This window comes from Macadamia integrifolia, chromosome 7 (genome assembly GCF_013358625.1).
Source record: "Macadamia integrifolia cultivar HAES 741 chromosome 7, SCU_Mint_v3, whole genome shotgun sequence".
NCBI classification, from domain to species: domain Eukaryota; kingdom Viridiplantae; phylum Streptophyta; class Magnoliopsida; order Proteales; family Proteaceae; genus Macadamia; species Macadamia integrifolia.
Window position 1 is genome coordinate 29,916,582 of NC_056563.1, and position 24,839 is coordinate 29,941,420.

The 24,839-nt window shown below is 37.9% G+C and overlaps 3 protein-coding genes and 1 pseudogene across 11 annotated transcripts; 1 reads left to right on the forward strand and 3 right to left on the reverse strand.

Annotated features, from left to right (window-relative positions):
* Window positions 1–1,418: 1,418 nt before the first annotated feature.
* LOC122083785 (glutamate receptor 3.2-like) lies at window positions 1,419–8,435 on the reverse strand. 5 transcript variants are annotated; one of them, XM_042651680.1, is made up of 8 exons: window positions 7,934–8,433; window positions 7,746–7,795; window positions 7,046–7,352; window positions 5,521–6,866; window positions 5,157–5,434; window positions 3,432–3,463; window positions 2,945–3,339; window positions 1,419–2,130 (listed from the first exon to the last, which is right to left on the reverse strand). In XM_042651680.1, the coding sequence occupies exons 3-8, from the start codon at window positions 7,293–7,295 to the stop codon at window positions 1,660–1,662; spliced, it is 2,772 nt and encodes a 923-aa protein (XP_042507614.1). In that variant the 5' UTR covers window positions 7,296–7,352; window positions 7,746–7,795; window positions 7,934–8,433; the 3' UTR covers window positions 1,419–1,659. The 5 variants fall into 5 exon arrangements, 4 of the variants coding, with proteins under 4 accessions (XP_042507614.1, XP_042507611.1, XP_042507615.1 ...); XR_006141719.1 differs by lacking the exon at window positions 7,746–7,795 and adding an exon at window positions 2,274–2,505 and having other exon boundaries at window positions 1,990–2,130; window positions 7,934–8,435; XM_042651677.1 differs by lacking the exon at window positions 7,746–7,795.
* A 1,679-nt stretch (window positions 8,436–10,114) lies between these two features.
* LOC122083277 (glutamate receptor 3.6-like) lies at window positions 10,115–16,782 on the reverse strand. 5 transcript variants are annotated; one of them, XM_042651028.1, is made up of 7 exons: window positions 16,408–16,782; window positions 15,930–16,061; window positions 14,454–15,802; window positions 14,104–14,381; window positions 11,593–11,624; window positions 11,082–11,491; window positions 10,115–10,749 (listed from the first exon to the last, which is right to left on the reverse strand). In XM_042651028.1, the coding sequence occupies exons 2-7, from the start codon at window positions 16,039–16,041 to the stop codon at window positions 10,282–10,284; spliced, it is 2,649 nt and encodes an 882-aa protein (XP_042506962.1). In that variant the 5' UTR covers window positions 16,042–16,061; window positions 16,408–16,782; the 3' UTR covers window positions 10,115–10,281. The 5 variants fall into 5 exon arrangements, with proteins under 5 accessions (XP_042506962.1, XP_042506960.1, XP_042506959.1 ...); XM_042651026.1 differs by having other exon boundaries at window positions 15,930–16,232; XM_042651025.1 differs by having other exon boundaries at window positions 14,104–14,185; window positions 14,258–14,381; window positions 15,930–16,782.
* Window positions 11,957–13,078, forward strand: LOC122083279. Its single transcript, XM_042651029.1, has one exon. The coding sequence runs from the start codon at window positions 12,491–12,493 to the stop codon at window positions 12,866–12,868; it is 378 nt and encodes a 125-aa protein (XP_042506963.1). The 5' UTR covers window positions 11,957–12,490; the 3' UTR covers window positions 12,869–13,078.
* Window positions 16,783–17,599: 817 nt separating the features above from the next.
* On the reverse strand, window positions 17,600–23,857 carry LOC122083877 (annotated as a pseudogene).
* Window positions 23,858–24,839: the final 982 nt, after the last annotated feature.

Genomic DNA, 24,839 nt, shown 5'->3' on the forward strand with positions numbered 1-24,839 from the left:
ACATCTATCGTATCAAACGGTTTTGTTCTCCAAGATACTGTTAGGAATGTAAACTTATTGATAATAAAGAACTATTTGGAATAATTCGTTTTATTAATTCAATGATTTCGTACAAAATATGGAGATAATCAAATTTAAATTTGGGAATTATTCGTTTATAAATTAAAAAGTGGACAAAAAATTCTGATGTTATTTTTAATATTTGTAATATTTGTTTCATATTATGTATTATCATATGTATGTAACATACAAATGAAAATTTTTAAAGATAAAAAATAATATATTTTTTTTTTTCTTTTTAAGTCATTTCTTATTATTCAAATAATGAATGAAATATTTTATCAACAAATTTTTGAATGGTAGAGAGGGACTAAGAGGGGGGACTAAGGACAACCCCAATTGAATCCACTTCACCCATCATGCAACCCCAAGGGGGTAGCCGAGTTGGCAAGGGATCTTCGCCTCAGGAAGAGTGTGGTTATGAGTTCGACTCCTCTTATCTCCTTGGGATCACTCACACGGGGGTGTTTAGTGCTCTTCACTGCTTTCAGTGAAAGTTGAATGGTTCTCATTCAACCCCGGTATAACCCACGAGACTAGTCAGGACAAAGACCTGGATTCCCGTTGTTAGCAAAAAATAAACACACACACACACACTTCACCCACCATGCATGTTTACCTTAAGAATCAGAGAGAAAGTAACGGTTGAAATATCACATTCAATCGTCTTCCCCATTATTAGATCCTAAAAATGCAATAGGAAGGAAAAAATGTTACTTTATAGTTTAGGTCCTTAGTAAGACTACTAATGGGGATGGCATGTTAGTAGTAAAATTAAGTTAGTCAAACCAAAATAAAGTGAGAGATATTCTTAGTAGAAGGGCGAGAAATTACCTCAAGAAAGATAAGTTTCGTTGTTTTTTATTAAAAACAAAAAGAAAAGTAACATTGAGGTAATAAATACAAAATAATTACATTATTTTTACAACAGATTCATAAATTTTGGATGGACCATGATGATTTTCTGCAAATAATGACATCTTGGGAGTCTGTTATAGTCGCTTCTCCTATATTTATTTTATCCCAAAAACTGAATAGGCTCAAAGCAAGGTTGAAGTCTGTGTTTTTCCCAATGTTGATGTTGCTTTTAAGAAAGTTAAATTAGCTGTAGATGATATTCAAGAAACATTTACACGCCGGGGGCTGAATTACACTTTTGATGAGCTGATGCCAAGGCTAATATCTAAAGGCGCCTGAACTGTATGATCACTAGACATAAATGGGTCTTTGATTGATTTCTAACAATCTTTTAGAAGACTCTTGCTGGTTTCTATTATTTAAAATAGGATTCAAGCTAAACCAAAGCAGATGAATAAGAGAACTACATAGACTGTATCACTGAATCATAAAACATAGTATTGACAAGATGTTTAGATATTGAAAACTTCTTTGTTACTGTACATCTCCAATGTTACAGTAGAAAATAAAGTCCAGCCTTGAAGGACATCCAAGTACCTCAAACAGCTGAAAGTTAACCCCCAGAAACAGGAAGGGAAGAACTTAATCTAGATTTTACAATATATGAGAAGTGTATCAAACAAAGGATCAACTGACTTGTGAGAAATTTATTTATACAGTAAGGATGGAACAGCTAATTAATTACGCAAAATTGTAGCCCGAAATATCGCTGTCTGTTTCCTTTCTCTTGGATCCATTCCTTTGTTCATCTTGCTCACTACTTACACTTGATGTTTTCTCCATTTGTTTTCTCTTGGATCTGCTCTTTGGTTCCTTTTTCTTTTCATCGACAAATGATAGAAACCTTTGAAGGCGTGCAGATCGTGAGCTACCAGAACCAGAAGAATGGGATTCTTCAGAAAACTGTCTGCTGAACTGTCGTATCATTGACATGAAGTATATAAACAGTGCAACAAAACATGCAATGCCACATATGAGAAAGAGACCAGAGAAGCTCCTCAACTGAAGCCGATCTGATTGGATCTCCGCCTCTGAACTACAAGCTTGTCCTGTCAGCCACTTGTCATGGATCCTTTGAAGATCACCACTCTCCGACAGTCGAAGAATGGCAGTGGATAGGTCAATGGCTAGGGGAGAGTCCCTTGGAAATGCCTAAAATAAAACAAGAAGTTCAAGGAAAAGTTCAATATGTCATGAAGCATCAACGATGTTAACTGAAGAAATACTAAAATGGTTTTTTAAACCAAGGACAGTGACAAATACGAGCCAACTTGGTTGAATTTAGCTTATATTACCTTGGATGCTGATATTGCTCCAGTCAGAAACAAATACAAGAATTATTTTGAGCGTGTGGGTATGACCAAGGTTTTTTCCCCTTCCCTTGGGGGTTAGAATTGGGGTTAGTTGGGGGTGGTGGTTGAAACTTGAAACAAACATAGCTGGAAATGTTATCACAATGTCTGATGCTTCAACATGTCTATGCAAGTACTAGAGTGATGAAAATTACACCTAAAGGGGCCAATTTCACTGCAGTTTAATAGAAGAAAAAAAATAATGCAAAAATTAGACAGTAAAGTATATAAAAGTTTCAAAAGAATAATGTTGAAATTTTCCACATAAGGTTTCTGTAACACTTTTTTTTTTCAAACTATACAACTGTATCAATTTTCTTCCTTTTGGTATCCAAGTATTTCTTGCGAACATAGACATAAGTATGATAATATCAAAGTTAGAAGTTCAGTATCTTGGTTGAGTTAGTACTGACTTGTTAAGTTGAGATGCTTCCAACATAATTGATAAATGAGAGTCATTCAGCCAATTTATTGGAGGCCCTTTCAGATTCACCATCGAGGGTCAATCATCAAAATCAAGATTTAATTGTCTATCAGGAAATGTTTGCAACCATGCATCAAAGATGATAATTCATGGAAGAAAATTGGAGTGCTCTTGTTAAGTAGACACTTACAAATCCCCACCCGCTTTTGGTAAATTCTTGGCCAACAACTGAGAACTTGCAGTAGCTTGAAAGGAAGACATCTATATATGGCCTTTCATCAACAATAGCAGCAACAGTCCCCCTCTCAAGGGCCGTAGCATAGGCTTCTGGTGAACCAAGGGCAATAAGTCGAGATTTAGGAATATTTAGTTCTTCATTCAAGTAGTTTTCAGCGAAAGATCCAACTTGGAATCCAATTGGCTCCGTGCTTGTTATCAAGCTTTCAATTCCTTTGACGGGTGAAGACAGTCGTTGCACAGTGAGGATTGAAGTCAGACTTGCAGTGTAGCTTGAGTTGATTATTAGAACCACAAACAGCCATATGATAAGCACCAAGCGACCAAGGGTGCTGATAGTGTTCTCTCCTGCAGAAGAGGGGGGGGGGGCTTGATTAATTGATTGTGTTGTCAGGAAACTCCTTGCCCAAAAGAAAAACCATCAGTGTAGCTTAACTTACTGTGGGCAAAGAACCAAGTTGAAAAGCTAAACCTGCACATTGAGGAGACAAAGGGCACATCAAAATCCTGACATGTGGTCAATGGAAAACGTAGACTGCATGAAGTTGGGCAGACATAAACAACACCAGGATGTTTCCTTTTATACAAAATCATCATATCTAAAAAGAAATGAACAATTAACCTTCTTTACAGCTATCTTACCCCACTTATTAGTTTCGATCTGCAATTTATCTTATGCTGGTTTGGTAATTGAGGTAAGCACTACAGATATAATGGTTTTTAGCATTTGAATCTGTGGAATTATGGACTCATAGTTAGCCAAAAAGAGAGGGAAAGAGAGCATGCCAGTCAATCAATATGCTTTATGAGAATTAGGACCATCTCCAATGAAGGCTCCCTATCTGCAGAAAAGGGGATTAGAAAATCCAAAAAATACACAAGAAAATGATCCCCTAATTCAATTTCAGGTGCACAAAACAAAATTGTTGAAAATGGCCCATATGTACTGTGTGGGGGTACATATCTTTATGTGTCTAGGCTAGTTGGTAGTTATTTTGCTTTATGTTATTTCCTAGCCAGTCTTCTATTGTATTTAGGAAACTACTGTAATATGGAAGTGTCTAGCTAATACGTGTCCAGACAAACTAGCTTTATCCACTTCACTTTATGTTTTATTATGTCAGTTGTAATTAGTGTAAATTCGTGGTCGGTTATATTTAGTTTATTAATAGTGGGAAGTATTTAATTAGTTATTAGAAATTGTAGGAGAAGTTACAGGAGTGGGAAGTGGGTAGTTGTGATAACCACAATTGTACGTGTATTTATTTGATGAATTTTGAAGTAGGAAGGGAGTTGGATAAATCGGTTCATACAATTTCTGTCTTAAGAGAAAAGAGGTCAGGCTTCTTCCATAAAGCCAAGAGGGCGGCTGCCTCCTAATTAGCCAAAACCCTTATTTACCCACTTTATCTCCTCTATTTTCTCTCTTTCTCATATTTTCTCCCCCTCTCTCTCGTATCATTAGCCTTCCAAACTTTCTTTTTATTTTGTATTTTGGAGAATTGTATATTGATGCAGAGGGGGACTGCTAGACCAACAATTCTGCAGTTTTCTTTAAGAGTCTCAACTTCTTTTCTTTCTCTTGTTTGGTTACTGGTTCTAGTCTTTGATATTGTTACAAAAATTATTTTAAACTGAATTAAAAATAAGGGGGAAAAAATGGTTTTTTTCTAGTGTGGTAATAATATTTGCCACAACGTGGCAGATAGAATAGAGCTGAAATTTTATGGACAGGTAGACCCCAAAGGACCCTGCTCCCATGCAAAATTTCAGTCAAAATGGAGTTGGCCAAGTGGTGAACTAGTGAAACTTTAGTGACAAAAAGGGACTTTTCTGAAGGGCCCCAGGGGGGGGGGATAGATGGTTGAACATGCCACTAGGTGTATGATTGAACTTGACTGAACTATGACAATGTGGCTAATCGAGACTATTTCTTAGATATCCATACAGTCAGAATTGCCATTTCCACGTGGCAAGACTTGATGCTGGACTAGAGACACTCTTTAGCTTTCCAAGCTGTGACAACTTTTTCCTCAAGTATTTTTTATCTCATAAAATTTGTTTCATATGATCATTCTACAACATAGACCACTGTTCTAATAGTCCAATAACTGAGGATATAGGAAATATTTTGATTCAACAGAAACAGTTGAATAAATACATACCACAGAAGCGTAACGATCTGTTGCTTAGGTGACCCTCGAAAATCATCATTTATTCTGTGTTCAAGAATCCAAACAACCGCACCCACAACAAGGAAAAAGGCTGCTGTGACAGCCCACATCATTGGAGTGAATGGCCTCAGGAAAGCCCATGCACTGGAGTTCAACTTTCCAAGTGGGACCACTACAACTAGTCCTGATTCAATATATGGCTGAGTAAAATCCACAACTTTTGTTCTGTTTGTGATAATAGCAACGTCACCCACAACAGCATCGAAGACCTGTAGAGACAAAATTACCAAATGAAAAAATAATATATAACTACCAGCATCCTTTTGATGTTGAGAAAAGATGAAAGTACACTCACATCTGTTGTTATTGAATTCACAAGCTCATTGTAGTTCGGATTCTTAATACCATCTCCAAATGGAATGAATTTATATGGAACACCATAAGGCAGCAGGCTTAGAGCAGCAGTGAATACATCTATGCAGTAACCTTGAACCGTATTGCTACCATTTGTTAGAGAGACATATTGCCAATAACTAACTCGATTAGGAACCCCAATTCTCAACTGCCTTCCATTGTCTGGGAAAACCCATCCACGAGGCTTCGTTGCGGTCTGCCCAGGCCAAACTGCAGTGTATAGTTGTTGGCTTGAACTTGATCGGTTGGGTGGCTTCATGTAGAGTGTTTCCGGAGGCACAACAGATAACCCTGAATAATTAGACCAGTACCCAATCTGCCGAAACCCAGTTCCAATTACATTAATGACATCATATGCAGGATGGATGAGAGATCTATCTGGATTAAACCGAAGTGGTCCTGTAAGACCCATCATGTTGGTATGCAATATATTGTCAAGGAACTGCCACCCACCATCAAATATGCTCATTTCATTGAGTTTCAAAGTACCTTTTAATACAACATTAGTTAACCTTGAATCATTTGAGAATGAAATGGTCCGACCCTGCTCAAAGAAAGCCTTGATTGCATGGGCAATTATCCATACAGTATCATAGGCATAAAGACCATAAGGATTCAACCCTATAGAGCCACCACTCAGTTGGCTCCATCTTGAGATAAAGGCTTTTTTCTTTTCTGAATCTGGTGTGTGTGGACGCAATGTGAGAACTCCTTGGATTGTCTCACTGGTTGCTGGAGGGAGGGGAGCTATAGAGTCTAAAGTAGAAGAGAGCCAAGAAGTAGCTATCCAAGCATACCCACTACTCATCATTCCAAGGGAGTGAGCAACATCAAAGACCATTTGACCTGATCTGTTGTAACTGTGTAAAACGATTACTCTTGACTCCAGTACTAACAACGGAATCAGAACATTTTGAATATCAGTTCGAGTTGCTACAGTGTCAGGAGGAAGGGCTGCCTTGTAAGAGATCTTACAGCGCCTTTCTGCAAGTTTATCACATAATGTAGCTATACCATTGCGCCCATTATCATCATCGGTGTAGACTGCAATGACATCCCTCCAACCATAGTAGCTTACCATATCTGCGATTGCGGTCATCTGGAAAAAATCATTGGGTGCTGTCTGAACGAAGAAGGGGTACTGAAGAGCAGAGAGAGTGGGATCTAGAGCGGTGAATGACAGAAGCGGGACTTGGAGTTCATTTGCAAGATGAGAGATTACATGGGCCATTATTGCAGTCTGAGGGCCAATGATGGCTACAGTATCGGTCTCCATGTATTTTAAAGCTGTGATCAGTAATGGAATTGAATGCATAACTATTAGAATAATGAAAAAAAAAAAAAAATCATATCAAACAGATTTGAACCATAACAAGATATTGCCTTGAGAGAGAACAAAAAGGAGAGGGGGAAAAATAAAGACACTCTCAAAGTAAACAAACAATCAATAGAAGAACAGGACCTACCTCCTATGATTCCTAGAAATCCACTGAAGTTGGAATCATGTAAAGAAAGTTGTAGTTTGCTTCCACCAAGAAAATTGGGATCAGAATTCACATCTTCTACTGCAGCCAGCATGGCAATTTTTGCGACTTTCCCATTTATGCTACCAAAACTGAAAATAGATCCAATGTTCACAACAACAGGTCTTGAAAGCCCATCTGAGAACACTCCAAAATGGAGAACCAAGAGAAGTGGAATCCAAAGCCCGCTCATAGTGATTATATGAGGAAGAACACAAAGGATTTGCTTTGTTTCCAGGGGCCCATGAAACTAATCCAAGAAGAAGGTAAAATAATAAGACACTAAACTATACATCATTATATAATAAATTCATGGATTATCAAGATCCACCACACCAGAAAATTTGAATAACTAAAACCAAAGCAAGAAATCCTCAATTTAGTTTAAGAGAGAGAGAGAGAAGAAAACAAAAAGAGAAATATTAAGCGGGAATTGGGAAATGAAAACAAGTCTATTCAGCACATGATACAAAACTAGCAAGGAAATAAAAGAGCCCAAAAGCCTAAATGCTCTGAGCCTCTGATTTCCAGGCTGGGAGGCCACGGAGTAGGGGTGGTTATGGTTCAGTTGAGAGCTAAACCGACAAGCAAGAAAGCCAAAAGAGAAAAGGAAAGAGTACAGTATCCTTTAATACAGACTCACCTCAAATGGGAAAAATCATGGTGGAGTAAAAAGGAAAACGTCAATTCGTTCTGGAATAAGGAGACGACGCATTAAGGAATAAGGAATAACCATATACCATATAAATCTAGAAGATAGACAAACGAAAAGAGAATTTTCCAGGTGGGTAACAGAAAAAAAAAAAAAAAAGGAAGAAAGCTTGAGCTCACATGAAAGGGCAGTCGACGATTCGCCCAAGGCAGTGGCCACTTTCCATATAATATTGTTGGATACTTCAACACCGAGAAGAGAGCCTACCCACAAGCAAGTATTCGTGGTAAAGAAGTAATTGAGGTGAGTTGAATGCCCACTGGGGCTTCTGGAAGTAGTACCAAGTGCTTTCTCTTCTGTTCAGTCTCTTTTTGTCAATGGCGCAGTTGAAATTGGGAAATAATGCATTCTGGGTGGGAAAAACGGAAGAGCACTGGTATTGAAAAATGGAACCCTCAATGGAGGATTGATGATGAATTGAGTGGGGTTTGGTGTTTGATGATATCGGTAGGGATTAAGGAAGATGGGCTTAAAGGATGAAGCAGAATACCAAGTCAATGACATTGTGGTATGTGTGGGTTAAGATGAAAGAGCAAGGAGGAGTACTTGTTGATGGCAACTTCTGTGGACTCTGTCTGTTTCCACTAGCGTTGTTGTTCACTCTGACAGTGTCTACTGCAGATGAGGGTAGGACTCACCTTCGATCCCAATAAATGAGATGATGGGACAGTCAGGTTTCCTCTTTTTCATGTATGGATGGATTTTTTTTTTTTTTCTACGTTTTTTGTTTTTTTTGGGTTGGCCGGTGGGATTGGACGAAAAGGGTAGTTTTCTAAATTTAAGAGTAAAAAGATGATTGTCAAACAACCTCTAAAAATGATTTATTATTATATCATTATTAAAAATGATACATACTTTAAAGTGATTTATTATTATATTATTATGAAAAATTATATATTATATTTTTTGAATATATATGTAAGATAATAGTATTTTATTTCATTTTAAAAATATGTATTGTTCTTACAAAAATAGAAAATTAAGATACCAATAGATTTGTTATTTATTCACTTTATTTGCTTGTGGGTTGCCCACTCTCAAAACAATTCCTTTTTATTATTTTTTTACTCTTTTAAGTAGAGACAAATAATTCATTTGATATGGTTGTTCCTAGATCAGAGCCAGTTGTTACCCTTTCTTATGAGTGCTTAAATAATTCTTCCTCCACATTGAAATATGCAATTACTAAATTAGAGCCAAATGATACCTTTTCATGATTCCTTAAGATAGTGCTTCATCCACATTGAAATATGCTTTTCTTGCCTTATTGTTTAGGAGATTAAATAAATTTATGTTCCACAATGGAGTTGAATATGATGTTTCACAATGGAATGAATTAGGTTCTTTCCTCTTCTTTCTATACGATAAATAGTAGAAAATGTTAAAGGTACTTAGGACGGACGGTCCTAATAAGCTTATTAGGATTGCCTAAGTTTTTGCCATATCATAGATCAAAAGGCTCAATTTTGTGAAAGATAGATCTCAAGGATCCTAGTCTATGTGTCAAGTTTGAATCTAAACGAGTTTGTCAAATGGGCAAATCTAGAGACTTGAAGGAGGTACAACAGCTTATACTTATGGCTAAAATTACAAGGATGCATGCAAATACATGAGAAAATATTTGATTGCATTGGGTCTTGAAATTTGTTATGCGAATTTGCCATGGGAGATTATTTGATTGAGTAGGGATCTATTTATCCAACTGTCAAAATTATCATGTCATCCAAATATATGGTGATAATTTGATGACTCATCTTGATAAGCTTATTAAGACCGCCATCCTAATTAACTTTTGCCTATTAATAAAGGGAATTTCTAAATGAGATCTATATAGGTGTCTTGACAGTGATGGTCATCGTTGAAGGAGGATTTCCTTCACCATGGCTTGAGGAACACTCGATCTTAAAAGGAAAAAAAAAAGGCAAACGTTTCCAATGGGATAAAACCATGAGATTCAGATGTATGACCAAAATTAAATGAGTTCAAATATTTGTTCCTAACAACAACATGGGAATTTGGAAAACCCCACCGCTTGTTTTATCGCCCCTCAATTTAGAAAAAAATGAATATTAGCCCACATGATAATATCATTAACTCTATATCATTCCATATTTGATTATTAAATTTTACTTTATTTTGTTCAAATCCTTTGCATTTAAAAAATTAAATTAAAAAAAAAATTTAGATTTGAAAATTTTACTTTCCTTCACTTTAATTTCCCTTGCAACCAAATGGCACTGTAGTTTATGTTAAATGGAAAACTCTTCTTGTATGACTAAGAAGTATTCTCACTTAGTAACTTGAACAAATTGCCCCCCAACAGTGGAGTAGAAATTTGTCATTGCCAATCCAAGCACAATGTATCAAAACCGCGCACCAAGAGCAGCTACCATACTTGCAAGTCAAGAATGTTACAAGAAGCACAAATTAGAGTGCATAGTGAGAATATCTTACAAAAATAACTGGACTAATTACCATCATAAATATTGTTGTCTAAACCCATTTCCACATCCTTTCTCTTGGATCCATTCATTGATTCATCTTCCTTCTCATTGCCATTCAAGGACCACTCCGATCGTCTTCTTTTAGACCTGATCTTTGTTGTCTCTTCCTTCTCATCAACAAATGATAAGAACATTTGGAGATGTGTGGAGCGTGAACTAGATTGATCAGAAGATTTAAGCTCTTCACAGAAATGGCGTATCATCGATATGAAGTATACAAGCAGAGCTAGAAAGCAAGCTAACCCACATATGACATAGAGGCCCCAGAAACTCCTAAGGTGAAGCTGGTCTGATTCAATCATCACTCCTTGTGAACTGCAAGCTCTTCTTGTCAACCACTTATCATGGATCCTTTGGAGATCCCCATTCTCTGATAGTGTCAGAATGGCCGTTGAAATGTCAACTGCCAAAGGAGAATCTTTTGGGAAGGCCTATCATGATCAAATTATTAAAATACCATAAATAACATCAACTAAGAAGAAAACAATTGATGTCTACATTACTAAATGAGTGAAGCATAGAAAAAAAATAAATAAATAGCATTTAATTCTTAGCATTCATGTTTCCTATCTTCCAATTTTTTGTGATTTCCTTTGGAAAAAAAAAAAATCATTTTTTACTCATCCCTGTCATTTCATTAAATGATGATATGCCTATAATTTAATTTCTTGATGTAGTTAAATAGCTTATTTATCTTACTTGAGTGATGTACTTAAATCATAGTAAGGATGAAATATAGATTTGAAATTTGTTGAATACTTACAAATCCCCATCCAAAATCAGTGAACTCTTGGCCTACAATTGTGAATTTGCATCGAGTAGAGAGGAAGTGTTCGACATAAGCAAGCTCATCAACCACGGCAGCAACACCACCCATCTTCTTAGGACCGGCTTGGAGAGCTTGCTCATACTCTGCTGCTGAACCAAGTGGAACAAGTCTTGACTTGGGAATGTTAAGTACCTCACTCAGATAGTTTTCTGCATAAGAACCCCGTGGGAAGCCAATAGGCTCATTGCTTACCATCAAACTTTCAATCCCTTTGATGGGTGAAGATAGTTGTTGCACTGTGAGGATTGATGTCAAGCTGGCAGTGTAGCTTGAGTTGATTATCAGAACCACAAATAACCAAATGAATAGCACCAGGCGACCAAGGGTGGTGACAGTATTCTCTCCTGCAGAGAATACAAAAACATGCAACGTCATAAACTTAAGGCCTTTATACTCAGGTTGGGGTGTGGGGTGGAGATTCGCAAACCACTTCATTTTCACTTACTATGGGCGAAAAACATAGTTGAGAAACTAAACCTGCAAGAATCAAGATGATAGCAATAGGTATATCAGATACCATGGTATTGAAGGTTGGGAATATGCAATTCAGAGTATAGATTTTACTGTTATCAGGCTTACAAAATGTATCAGTTCCATATGAGAATAGGTTTCTGCCAGAGGAAGAAATTTTTCTAGATGAAATCATCCAACTCAGCTCATTTATACCTTAAAATCTGTTTGAAATTGAACTTCAAGCTTTATAATATTAAGAGGAAATTAGACTCCCTTCCCCTGTATGTTTCAAGTATTACACTTAGACGGGAGTCTTACACTTAGACTCCCTGTGGTGGTAACACTGTTAGAAGCAGATGTTAAATAACTTTTTATCCCCCCTTCCCTTTTCGATTTCTCTGTTCCTAGAAAGAAGGAACCATGGCCTAAGAATAAGATACCAAAGAGGAAAAACAAAAAGCAAGTAATCCAAACAAAAGGGAAATGGATCATTCACCATGAAGCACATACAAAGAAGCTAGAGATCTACACAAGAAGTATTTTTTTACAGCATTTTACAATTTCCTGGCATCAATGTCCAAGTTGAAATCGCCTTCCCATCGCAAGCCCCTGCTTTCGACTCAACGTCTTCCCTCCGAATCTTGCGCTCCAGTGTTTCCTCCATCCCAATCCCATCAGGTGATGAGTCAACAGAAAATAACTCAATATAGAATTTCTCAACCTTCGATTCGAGATTCATCAGTAGAATTTCTATTTATTTTTTTTTTGTTATACTCGCAACAGCTTCCATGATGAAAGCCCAAACCCCAAATCGTTTGTGGGATAACCTTTAATTGGAGATTCAACTTGAATACCAATCCATTTCGTGCGAGTTAAGGGCCTTGGCAGAGATGGTCGGACAAGATTTTGGGAAACACAAACTGGGTAATACAGATTCGAGTTCTCTATTCGAAAGGGGGAGATTCCATGATGAGTACTCGGCTAGAAGGAACGAGAGGTTGAAGAGGAAGAAGTTTGGTGAAAAAAGGGAGGATTTTAGGAGGAGTAGTGTTTGTAATCTGGGTGGTGCTGTTGAATCTGGGAAAAAGAGGGATTTAAAGAAACATGGGAGTGTAAGGAAATCGGTCCCCGCAAACTTCTCGATTGGTGGTGGGAGGACTGAGAATCACAAATATTCTCTGCGAGTGCGGAGCAACATTAAGGCTAATGAGGATAAGAAGCCCAGTATACCGATAACCGCTGCGAGATCCATGGTTGATGGAATGTGAAAGGTAGGAGCTCCCAGGGTTAGAAAAATCTGAGCAATTGAAGATGGTCTCTGCCTTCTTGTTCTTGGGGGTTTTCTAAGTTCAAAAGGATTTTGTACAATTTTATTCTCCTACTTCTGGTTCTTCCCCTGATTTTTGCATCTATGTTGTGGAGTCATTAGCTCTTGAATTTGAAGGAATGCCTGAGGGGATTTTCCAAGCTTTTAGTCATTATTCCTCGAGCAGAATTTTTATTATTTTTTGGGTAAGAAGAATTTTATCAAATTTGTTGATCTTAGAGTTACATGTTAATAAACAGTAACATGGATCATGAAAAAGATTGTTTCTAGAACTTCAGTAGTGTCTACTTATGGTGCAGCTTAAGTATAGAGGGAGAATGCCAGTTCGGGATGACAGTTTCAACATTGTGCGACAGGTTTAGCTTCGCCGCCATTTATCCACATCTCATATGGACTAAGTGAGGATTTGCACTCTTGATTAGCATAAATTCAGTTAGAATAAAGAGTATAAACCCTCTGCAACTTATTATCGTCGTCTTCTTCCTTGGGAAGAAGAAGACATCTAAGGGAGAAGACGATAATAAGTTAGGGGCAAATTCGTCATCTCCTATAGATTAAGAGTATTTTGGGTTTATGAAAAAAGTGTAATACATTTAATGGTTCCTCACGTACAGTTGATAGAATCTAAGGGCCCGTTTGATAACGTGAACATGAATTTCTGTTTCTATAAACAGAAACAGAAACAGAATTGAAGGTGTTTGATAAGTCATGTTTTTAGAAGTCGATGGTAACCAGTGAAAGAATTGTCACAAGTCGTTTCTAGAAACGGCGAAATAAGTTCAACTTGTTTCGCCTGGGTCGTTTCTTGAACCATAAATAAGTAAAAATTTCTATTTCTATTTCTAAAAATAAATTAAACGAAACAGTTTTATCAAACGTTTTTTGCTCCATTTCTGCTGTTTCTGGAAACAGAAACGGTAGAAATGCGTTTCTTGAAACGTTATCAAACGAGCCCTAAAACTTAGAAAGGAAGATAGTGTAATTTCAAACTTCGTATGAGAGGGTTATATAATATTTGAAACATACAGGGGAAGGGAGTGTAATTCCCTCTAATATTAAAAACTTGTTTTTACGGTTGATTCCAATTATTACAAAAAAAATTCATGAGATCCCACTCATTAGTCATTTACGAAGTTTGGATCTTAATTTGACTGGTAAGTTTTATAAGGTACTAACCATAGAATGGTGATAGCTTGCTTTTTAGGAGGGCCACGGAACTCATCATTCGTTCTATGCTCCAAAATCCAGATAACTGCTCCTACAAGAAGAAAAAATATACCTGTAACACACCACATCATTGGAGTAAATGGTAGTAGGAAAGCCCACTGACTAGAGTTTGATTTAGTAGCAGGTGCCACTACAACTAGCCCAGATCCAATATATGGCTGTGTAAAATCTACAATCCTTGTACGGCTCGTAACAATTGCAATATCCCCTATAGCAGCATCAAAGACCTACAAAGAGAATGGTCAGGGAGTTGAGTGAAAATAATGTAAGAGAAGAAGAATTTCATATTGCATACTCACATCTGTTGTGATCAGATTGACAAGACCATTGTAATTTGGGTTCGTATGACCATCCCCAAATGGGATGAATTTATATGGAACACCATATGGTAACAAGTTAAGTGCAGCAGTGAATACATCTATGCAATAACCCTTGATTGCATCAGTGCCCCTCGTCTGTGAGACAAATTCACGATAACTAACTCGATTTGGGACTCCAATTCTTAACTGCCTCCCATTGTCTGGGAAAACCCATCCACGAGGCCTAGTCCTCGTTTGTCCAGGCCAGATTACACTGTGTAGTTGTTGATTGGAACTCAAACGGCTGGGTGGGTTCATGAAGAGCGTCTCTGGAGGCACAACTGATAACCCTGAGTGGTTAGACCAGTACCCAATTCTCTGAAAACCAGAGCCAATTACATTGATGATTTCATAGGCAGGATGAATGAGGGAACCATCTGAAGTAAACTGAACAGGGCCAGTTAGACCTGTCAGATTGCCCTGCAGAATGTTCTTTAGGAACAGTTTCCCTTCGGTAAAAATTCTCATTGCCTTGAGGTGCAGATTCCTCCCGTGCACATCCGTCAGCCTCCGATCTTCGGAAAATGAAATAGTCCCACCCTGATCAAAGAATGCATTAATTGCATGAGCTAGTAGCCATACAGTATCATAAGCATACAGGCCATAAGCACTCAGCCCAAAATCTTCACTCCTGTTTTCCCTGGTTAAGTTATTCCACCTATAGAAAAATTTCCTTTTCTTTTCAGAGTCTGGTGTATGCATACGCAAGGTGAGAACTCCTTGGATCGAATTCATGGAAACCGAAGGGAGGGATAAATCAGTATCTAAGACAGTAGAGAGCCAACTGGTAGCTATCCAAACATATCCAGCTCCTGTCATTCCAAGATTATGGGCCAAATCAAATACCTTGAGACCCAATTCAGGATAAGTGTGAAGAATTAGAACCCGCGATTCCATCATAGCTACCTTAACCAGTACATCTGCAATGTCATCCCGGCTCATTTCAGTGCTCATAGCTGCTTTATAAGAGACCTCACAACGTCTCTCAGCAAGTTGATCCCCTAATGCAGCTACCCCGTTTCTCCCATAATCGTCGTCAACAAAGATAGCAGTTACCTCTCTCCAATTGTAGTGGTCAATAATCTCAGCAATTGCAGCCATCTGGAACAGATCATTTTGCACTGCTCTCACAAAAAAAGGGTACTGAAGTGAAGAGAGTGATGGGTCTGTCGCTGCAAATGATACCAGAGGGACTTGGAGTTCATTTGCAACATGAGAGATCACATGGGCTAAAACAGAAGATTGAGGACCAATGATGGCCACAATACCAGTCTCCATGAACTGTAAAGCTGTAGTAAGAAATTCAAATGTCCAAATATGGATTATCAACCAAGATTCACAGGGTTAGTACTATTGTTAGAATCCAATTAGTATCCAAAGAGAACAAACAAAAGATGTCGGGGAAAAAAAAATTACCCTCAACAATGCCAAGAAACGCACTATAATTTGAATCCTGCATCGTGAGGACCAATTTGGTTCCACGAAGAATGCTGTAATTGGAATTTACATCTGCTACCGCAGCCTCCATTGCAACCTTTGCGACTTTGCCTATGGTAGAATCCAGTGTCAAAATAGCTCCAAGATGCACAAGGGCTGGTCTAGAAGAAATGTTGCTGCTAAACCCAGTTGATAGCGCCCCAAAAGAGAGAACCAAAGATACTAGAAGCCAAACCATTGTCACGGTGAAGTCTAATGCAGACACCACCGACATTATATGCCCTGTTCCAGAAATGAAATCGAAGAAATGTCTCCAGAATGCGATTAGTGAATGCAAACCCAGAACCCAATTAAACCCAATCTCCATTAGAAGAGAAAGAGCAAGAAATGGGAAAAATTAAAATCATTAGAAGTGAAATTTCGTTGGGGCAGGCAAAGAAAGAACTGGGTTACTCACCTGTGAAATGCAGAAGTGATCAAATTCCATCGGAAAGAAGAAAACCAACCCAGCGACAAAGGAATAGAATCAAGGTTGGTGGAGAATTGGGTTACCACTTACAACTTTGAACTTCTTTCTGGTTCAAGACTTCAAGTCGTTGTCACAATATGGGGCTTGGACTAGCATGGTTGAGTGAGAAGAACAAACGTAGCAGAGCAGCTGAGGCAGAGGAACGTATGAATAAGGAAATATGAAAAAAACCAGAAGTGGTGCCCAACACAGAGGTTGGAGGGAGTGGGAGTTGGAGAGGATCCAAATTCGTGATATGGGTTACATGACATGTACGATAATGGTGATGGCGACGGTGGTGGTGGTGGTGGTGGTGGTTGTGGAAGAAAGTTGATGAAATTTGGATGGGAGTACGAGCGTGATAATGGGTTAAGAGCAACAAAAGGAGGGACTATACTCAACATGGAAATGGAATCTGGAATGATAGCAAGAAGGAAGAATAATGTCTGGTAACAGCATGATGGTGACGTATCAATCCTCTATTCGTTATTGCAATCAAATAAATGATGGATGTGACAAGATGATGAATCCAATAGAGGTATGAATGAAGATTGTTAGGATATTGTCCCTTTTGACAGGTGAATCTCACGATTTTAAAACATATTATATCATCATACATGTGTATTTCATAGCACATTTAGACGATAGGGGTTTTGCTTAATGTCCTCACCATGCAATGAGTGTGGATCAGATTCTTGTACAATCTGATCTACACATATAGAATCCACCATAGTCGTAATTCAATTCCATGGCTCAACCCTTATTCCATTTTTTGGGGGTGGGAGTGAATTAAGCTTATGGGTTTCTTAAGCTGGAGTTAGTAGGTCATGAGATAGGAAGATCAGTGAAAGAGAGCGAGATGAGTGGACAATTGTCTTGTATGTACAAGCATTAGTGCTGGTGTACTCTTGCATTTTCAACATGGAAGGTATGGGCCATATGGTAGTCTAGCAAAGGTGACAGACTGACAGGCTAAGGATTCATGGGATCCCCTTGTGGTACAAGTTCCAGCAAATAATTGAGTAGATTCCACATTTTAGGATTGAATAAATGCTGTTTTATTGGCCTTGCAGAAGTTGATGTTGCTGTTGGAATTGAAGTTCAACTATGGTTCCCATAGTAGACATTATCAAAGAAGGAATAAGCAAAAGAGGTATATATTACAGATCTAGGCAAAGGAAATCTTTGCTTGATATGCATTTTCATATTTCATTGATATCAAAGCACCAAAACTGACTAGAAATTCTATTTGGGATATACTTACAACTTCAAAAATTAAGAATAAGAAATGACCTGACTCACAAATAATATTACACAACAAGAACAAATACAATTGATGAATTTAACTGCCTTATTCCACTAAGGTCTCCTTTTGGGGTTTCTCCCTGATTCATCTTCCTTCCCCTCCTGAACTGATGATCTCTCTGTTTTTCTTCTCTTGTTACTCTTTGTAGAGGGCTCTTTCTTCTCATCAATTAATGTTAACAACGTTCGGAAGTGCCTAGATCGTGAACTGCCTTCAACAGTAGAATCAGATTCTTTGGCTGATACATGAATACATTTCCGGATTATCAACACGAAGTGTATTGTGAGGGCTATAAAACAAGCAATCCCACTTGTGAGAAAAAGGCCCCAGAAGCTATTTAAATGAAGTTGGTCGGATTGAAGCTGGGTATTATCTGAACTACAAGCACTTGTTGTCAGCCACTTGTCGTGGATCCTTTGGAGATCACCCTTCTCTGCTAATGTGAGAATTGCAGTTGACATGTCAATGGCCAAGGGAGAATCCCGTGGGAACGCCTATTGAGAAATAGTATAAAATGAAAATAGCAATCAACTACATTAATCACCACAGAAAATCAGATAAACATTATATTTCTGGATAAGGGTAGCCTCTAAGCAAAGGCAAGGAAGGGAGGGGTGGGGGGGTGTTGGAAATAAAATCCAACTTCATTTAATAATTTAAGAACTTATGTAACTTCATCAGAGACAAAGTGGAGCCTGGGCCAGAGAAGTATCAGGCACAAATGCACAATACCAACAAAGATGGTCGATAAATATCTTAGTACAATCATGTTAAGCAAATTATAAACTAAACCAGAATCTCCACACCCCCCCCCCCCTCTCATTTTTTTTTTTTTTTTTACAAAGGCTTGTTAGTCAAAAAGGACTCTCATTGAGTGTTTCAAATGTTAAATTAGTTTTTGTGGTACCATCAACCTTTCCAAGATTGACTATATTACGAAATTTTAACAAAATTGTCTCTCAAGTGCTATTAGTGTTTTCCTTCCCTAATGATAAGCTTGTGATTCATGTCAAAAACTAAGAAGATTTTCGGAGGAATTGGTACTTACAAACCCCCACCCGCTCTTGGTAAACTCCATGCCCACAATTCTGAATTTGCATTGGCTTGCAAGGAACAGCTCCACATATGGAAGTTCATCCACAATAGCTGCAACACCTCCTTTTTTTGGGCCCGTTGGAGTGCGATTGCATACTCTTCTGGTGAGCCAAGAGCAATAAGGCGAGATTTGGATATACCGAGTTCCTCACTCAAATAACATTCAGCAAAGGACCCCACTTGATATCCAATAGGCTCATCACTTGTCCTCAAGCTTTCAATTCCCCTGATTGGTGAAGATAGTTTCTGTACTGTCAGGATGGAGGTCAGACTCGCAGTGTAGCTTGAGTTGATAATCAGAACTACAAAAAGCCATATGATCAGCACAAAACGACCGAGTGTGCTAACTGTGTTCTCCCCTGCAAAAGGAAGAAAAAACAACTCAATAAGATTGCAAAAGTGTCTTACACCACCTGTAATCCAGGAAGATTAATTGGAATTTTAAGTTTCAACTTACTATGGGAAAAAAATAAAGTTGAGAAGCTAAACCTGCAAAGTGATGAACAAGCGATGACATCAGACACCAAGAGTTTTGACAATAAGAAGCAATTTCAACATTAACGGAAAGTGCTACACTAAACCTTGAATAATGCTGCCTGCTAAAGAAAAGAAAACCATATACAATCCAGCTATTACCATGTTCTGATGTATCTTTAGTTTATGAAGCATAGTTATCTGCAGATCTAGTGATATCTAACATGATGACTTCCCTGTTCTAATGGCTTTGGTAGCAGTAACCAGTCTTAAAATTTTTATTGCAGTCAATTATCCACATAATATCAGGGGAGACACTTTGTATTTTCATCAATTCAGTAAAAAACTTAAAACATTGAGCAAACAAATGAAGTGCACTTTTAAGTTTTAATTGTGGAACTTGACAAGTTGACATGTATTAAAAACAGGTCAGTTTTTTTTTTTTGTTCTGCTTTTTTGTTTTTTGTTAGTTTAAAGAAATACGACAGAAACAATTGGTTTGGTCATTTATCTTTTTTCATTTTTTCTTAATATTATGACAAAAAACTTTTAACATAAGATAAAAAAGTATCTCATAAGCTCTTACTACTTTAAAAATGGCAGTTCAACAATATCTTAGTTGTAAAACTAAAAAGTTAAATAATATCTCATCAGAACCTCATAAGCAGTCATCATTGAGATATTAAATATACCAGTTAACTTAAAAACCAAACAATTTCTCAAAGTAGCACTCTGATGAACTCCTTTTGTATTTAAATCATTCCTCAAGTTAAGTGACCATACTTCAAAAACAGAGCAACCCAGTGCACAAGGCTCCCACTACTGTAGGGTCTGGGAGGGGGCAAGGGGCAACTACACGTGCCTTACCCCTGCGCACTGTTTCCAATATGTGTAATATATGTAGTTCTACACTAAGAGTAAAGCTAGAGTTCTCCACAAAGTATGAAACCTTGTGAACAAGCCCACCAAGAAGAAAATTTAAAACAAAATACTGACGAGCAGTAGATTTTTAATAATTCACAAGTATGTTCTTTTAGCATAAATCAATATCCTCGTGTGAATTTTCTTAGATCACACATCTATTCTACATTTTTCCCCTCATGTAGATCAGCTACTCTCTGATTGGAACTTTTGAAAAAAAAAAAACAAAAATCTACCATTTTCTATGGAGTGTATCCTTAATCAAATAAACCCTTACACTTGCTGAGGGATTAACTAGAGCAATGGATCCAAGTCATTTTATCTGTCCAACGTTAAGACTCTGAAAGTCAAATGTTTCCAATGACATGCAAACCTGCTATAATGTAGAAGTAAGAGCAAGCTATTTTGATCAATCAGCCAACGACTCCTTGGATCCATCTCCATTTAGTTGGGAAAAGACTAAGTTGTTGTTGTAGCCAACCATTCCTTGTGTTTCTCATGAGCATAAATTGAGCCAAACAAACAAATCAATTACTATGGTAACTTAAAATGCACTTTATTAAGTGTGGATGCAACACTCTTCTTATTGTAACTCAATCCATCAGAAATACCCACCTTCTCCCTGGTCCATAACTTATACCTATTGTTGTCTACTGAATAATACTACGAGATTAGTAACACCAACCCCCCCCCCCCCAAAAGAGAGAGAGAGAGAGAGAGAGATTATGTGTTAGGCATGATATCATCAGATAATTCCACCAAAGAACTCACCACAGAACGGTAACTATTTGTCTTCTTGGTGGCCCCCTGAACTCATCATTGGCCCTATGCTCTAGAATCCACACAACTGCTCCAATAAAAAGTAAGAAAGCACCGGTGACACACCACATCTGAGGACTAAATGGCTGCATGAAAGCCAAAGCACCTGAGTTCATCTGCCTTATTGGGACTACTACTACAAGCCCAGACTCGGCATATGGCTGTGTAAAATCCAAAATCTTTGTCCTGTTTGTGACAATGGCAATGTCACCTACAACAGCATCGAATTCCTACAGGAATCAAAGTAAAAAATAAATAAATAAATAAGAAAGTGCAGCACAAAAATCATCTATAAAAATAATTAGAAGAGCTCATTATGCACTTACACCCGATGTAATGTTATTGACAAGCTCAGAGTAACTTGGGTTCTTATGACCATCACCAAAGGGAATGAATTTGTAAGGAACAGCATATGGTAACAAGTTTATAGCAGCAGTAAATACATCTATACAGAAACCCTTGAACATATCAGTACCCCCCACATGCGAGACAAATTCCTTGAAACTAACTCGAATAGGCACCCCTAATCTTAGCTGCTTCCCATTGTTTGGGAAAACCCAACCACGTGGCTTTGTTGACGTCTCACCAGGCCAAATAACACTGTAAAGTTGTGGTTGGCTTGCACCAGAGAGATTAGGCTGCTTCATATACAATGTTTCAGGTGGCAAAACTGATAACCCAGAAGAGTTAGACCAATAACCAATCCTACGAAATCCAGTTCCAATTACATTAATGATGTCGTATGCAGGCAGAAAGAGAGATCTGTCTGAATTAAACTTAATAGGACCCGTTAGACCTGCTATACTAGTCTGCAATATATTGTTCAGTAGCATCTGTCCTCCATCAAAGATGCTCAATGATTCAACATGGACACCACCACCCTCCGCATCTTGTAACCTTGAATCCTTAGAAAATGAAATGATCCCACCGTGATCAAAATATGCATCAATTGCATGAGCAAGAACCCATACTGTATCATAAGCATAAAGGCCATAACTATTTAATCCAAGTGAACCACCAGCCAACTTGTTCCACCTAGTGGAAAAAAACCTCTTCCTTTCCGAATCAATTGTGTGTTGACGCAGCACAAGAACTCCTTGCACCAAATCCATGGTCTCTGATGGAAGAGGTGAATAAGAATCTAACATGGAAGAAAGCCAATCAGTAGCTATCCATGCATACCCATTTCCCATCATTCCTAGATATTGTGCCACAGAAAGAACCATGAGACCTGACTCAGTGTGTGTGTGCAGAACAATGACTCGAGACTCCATCAATGCTACTTGGACAAGAATATTCATAATACTTTCATGGCTAACTCCAGACACGGGTGGAATCCCTGCTTTATAAGAAATTTTACAGCGTTTGGCCTCAAGGCTATCAGCTAAAGCCGCTATCCCATTCCTTCCGTATTCATCATCAATAAAAATTGCAATGACTTCTCGCCACCCATAGTAATTAACAATTTCAGCCACAGCAGCCATCTGGTACTTATCACTCTGTGTCATCCTAACAAAAAAAGGGTATTGAAGTGAATTGAGGGTGGGATCTGTGGCTGCAAACGACAGCATCGGAACCTGGAGTTCATTTGCAACGTTTGATATCATATGGGCTATTGTAGAAGATTGTGGGCCAATGATGGCCACAGACTCAGTTTCCATGAATTGCAAAGCTGTAATCAGTAATTAAATAACAACAGGTTTAGGATATATCCATCCATTAAAAAAAAAAAAAAAAAAACTTGTTGAACAAGATAACCAGAAACTGATAATCAAGTAAAAAGAAGAAGGGCGAACACATTATAATGGATGAGCAAAATGTGTTAGCAAAGAGTTACCTTCAACAAAGCCAAGAAACCCATTGCAATTAGAGTCTCCCATCTTGATAGTGAGTTTTGTTCCTCTAAGAACACTGGAATTGCGGTTTATATCTTCCACAGCTGCTTCCATGGAAATCCTAGCTACTTTCCCAATGGTAGAGTTGAAAGTGAAAATGGCACCAACATTAATGACTGAAGGTCTTGAACTTGAAGAAACATTCTTTCCAGTACCATATGAGAACAACCCAAAATAGGAAAGTAATAAGAGAAGAAGCCAAGCCAGTTTCATTGTAGGGTTGTTGAAAAGTTAGAAACAATAACCCATATACATTCCCCTGTATCTAAAACAAAGCAAACAGGGGACCATCTCCAAAAAGAAATGAACTCACGCACAATGATTTGAGCTCATCAAGAACTACCCATAAAAAAACCACACACCACCGGTGTCCCCTGACATTAAATGATGAATGAAGCCCAATAGTTGTCCTTCTGAGACAATTAGACAAATCCCCATAAGAAAGCAAGGAATATCCTCAACAGTTGAATAGAAAGACTAGTTTAATTAGATGTTTTCAAATGCAATAGGTGCTCAGCTTACATGCCCATTCACGTGCTATGGAAGATAATTGGAGAAGATGAAGAAGAAAGGAGAAGAATAATCCAAAGTCTTCTTTTTGTTAAAAAATGAAAAAGATATACACAGAAGAAAGATGGAACCCGCACATGTCATGGGTAGAGCAGAGCACAAAGAACCCACCAACCCAAGTTAAACATTTGCTCTAGCTCACCTTCTTTTTTAAGTTTGGAAATCCATTTTCTCAAGGTGCTCTAAGCCTTCGAGAGGGAAAAACTGATCCAGTCCTCTGGTAAAGTAGCGGCCGATTTGCCTAAACAGGGAAGGGACATTCCGGATTCGTTCGTAGCAAGTACTGTGTGGGACAACTTTAATTATGGATTAATATTGGATGATGGAATAAGGTATGGGAACCTAAAAAGTGGGCTAATGGCGACGAATGTCTCAAGAGAAGACACGAGCTGGTGGCTTTGGGAAGCGTGTGGTATCCATCTTATACAGAGGCCGATCAGTCGATCCCGTATCCATATCGGCAGAGGCCGATACCGATTCATAGCTGATATTTTTTTTTTATCAGAAGAAAAGAAAATTTATTAACTACTAAAATAAGTGTCCATCAAGATATTAGGATCCCTAATTAGTGTTCTTAAGTTCATAGCCCTATGGGCTCAGGCTTTGATCAAGAAAACTAGGTCATTGTTACTTTTGTAATAAAGCTTCGGTTTAAACAAAACATCTGTAGTTTCCAAGAAACTGATATTGTGTTCCATGGTCATAAGTTTGTATTGTCAGCAGACATGAGATTCTCCAACTCCCTTGCATCACTCCAAATTTTGTCTATCTTCCATCTTTTTTTCCTAGCTTGGTTCATCCCATATAGTAGGCTCCTTGCTGTCACCTCAAGATGCTTGCCTGACATCATATAATTAGCATAAAGTAAGATACACTTCCCTTCGGTTATAAGCGAAACAGCCCAACCAGAAATGTTTTTGGTGTTATCAATGGTCCTTGTGCAAATTAGAACTCTTTTATTGGAACAAGGGAGTGTTAATGTCTGGGTTGGTGTAGGTTTATGTATGATCACCTGTTGCTCATCAGAGTATATGGGGATGCCATTAGAGATTTAGTACTCTACCTGTTGTAGTATGATATACGGATTGGGTTTAGCATGTCCAAAGGAGACTTGGTTCCTGTGTTTCCAAATGTAGTAACACATAATAATAAAAACATTGAAAAATAAATCCAATTTATTAGAAGGGATGGTGTTATAGTTAAAGAAAAACATGATTAGGTTTGAAAATGAAGAACCATTTAATAGTTCAGTTTTAAGGCCCAATGGACCAGCAACCCATATCCTTTTTGAGAACTCACAA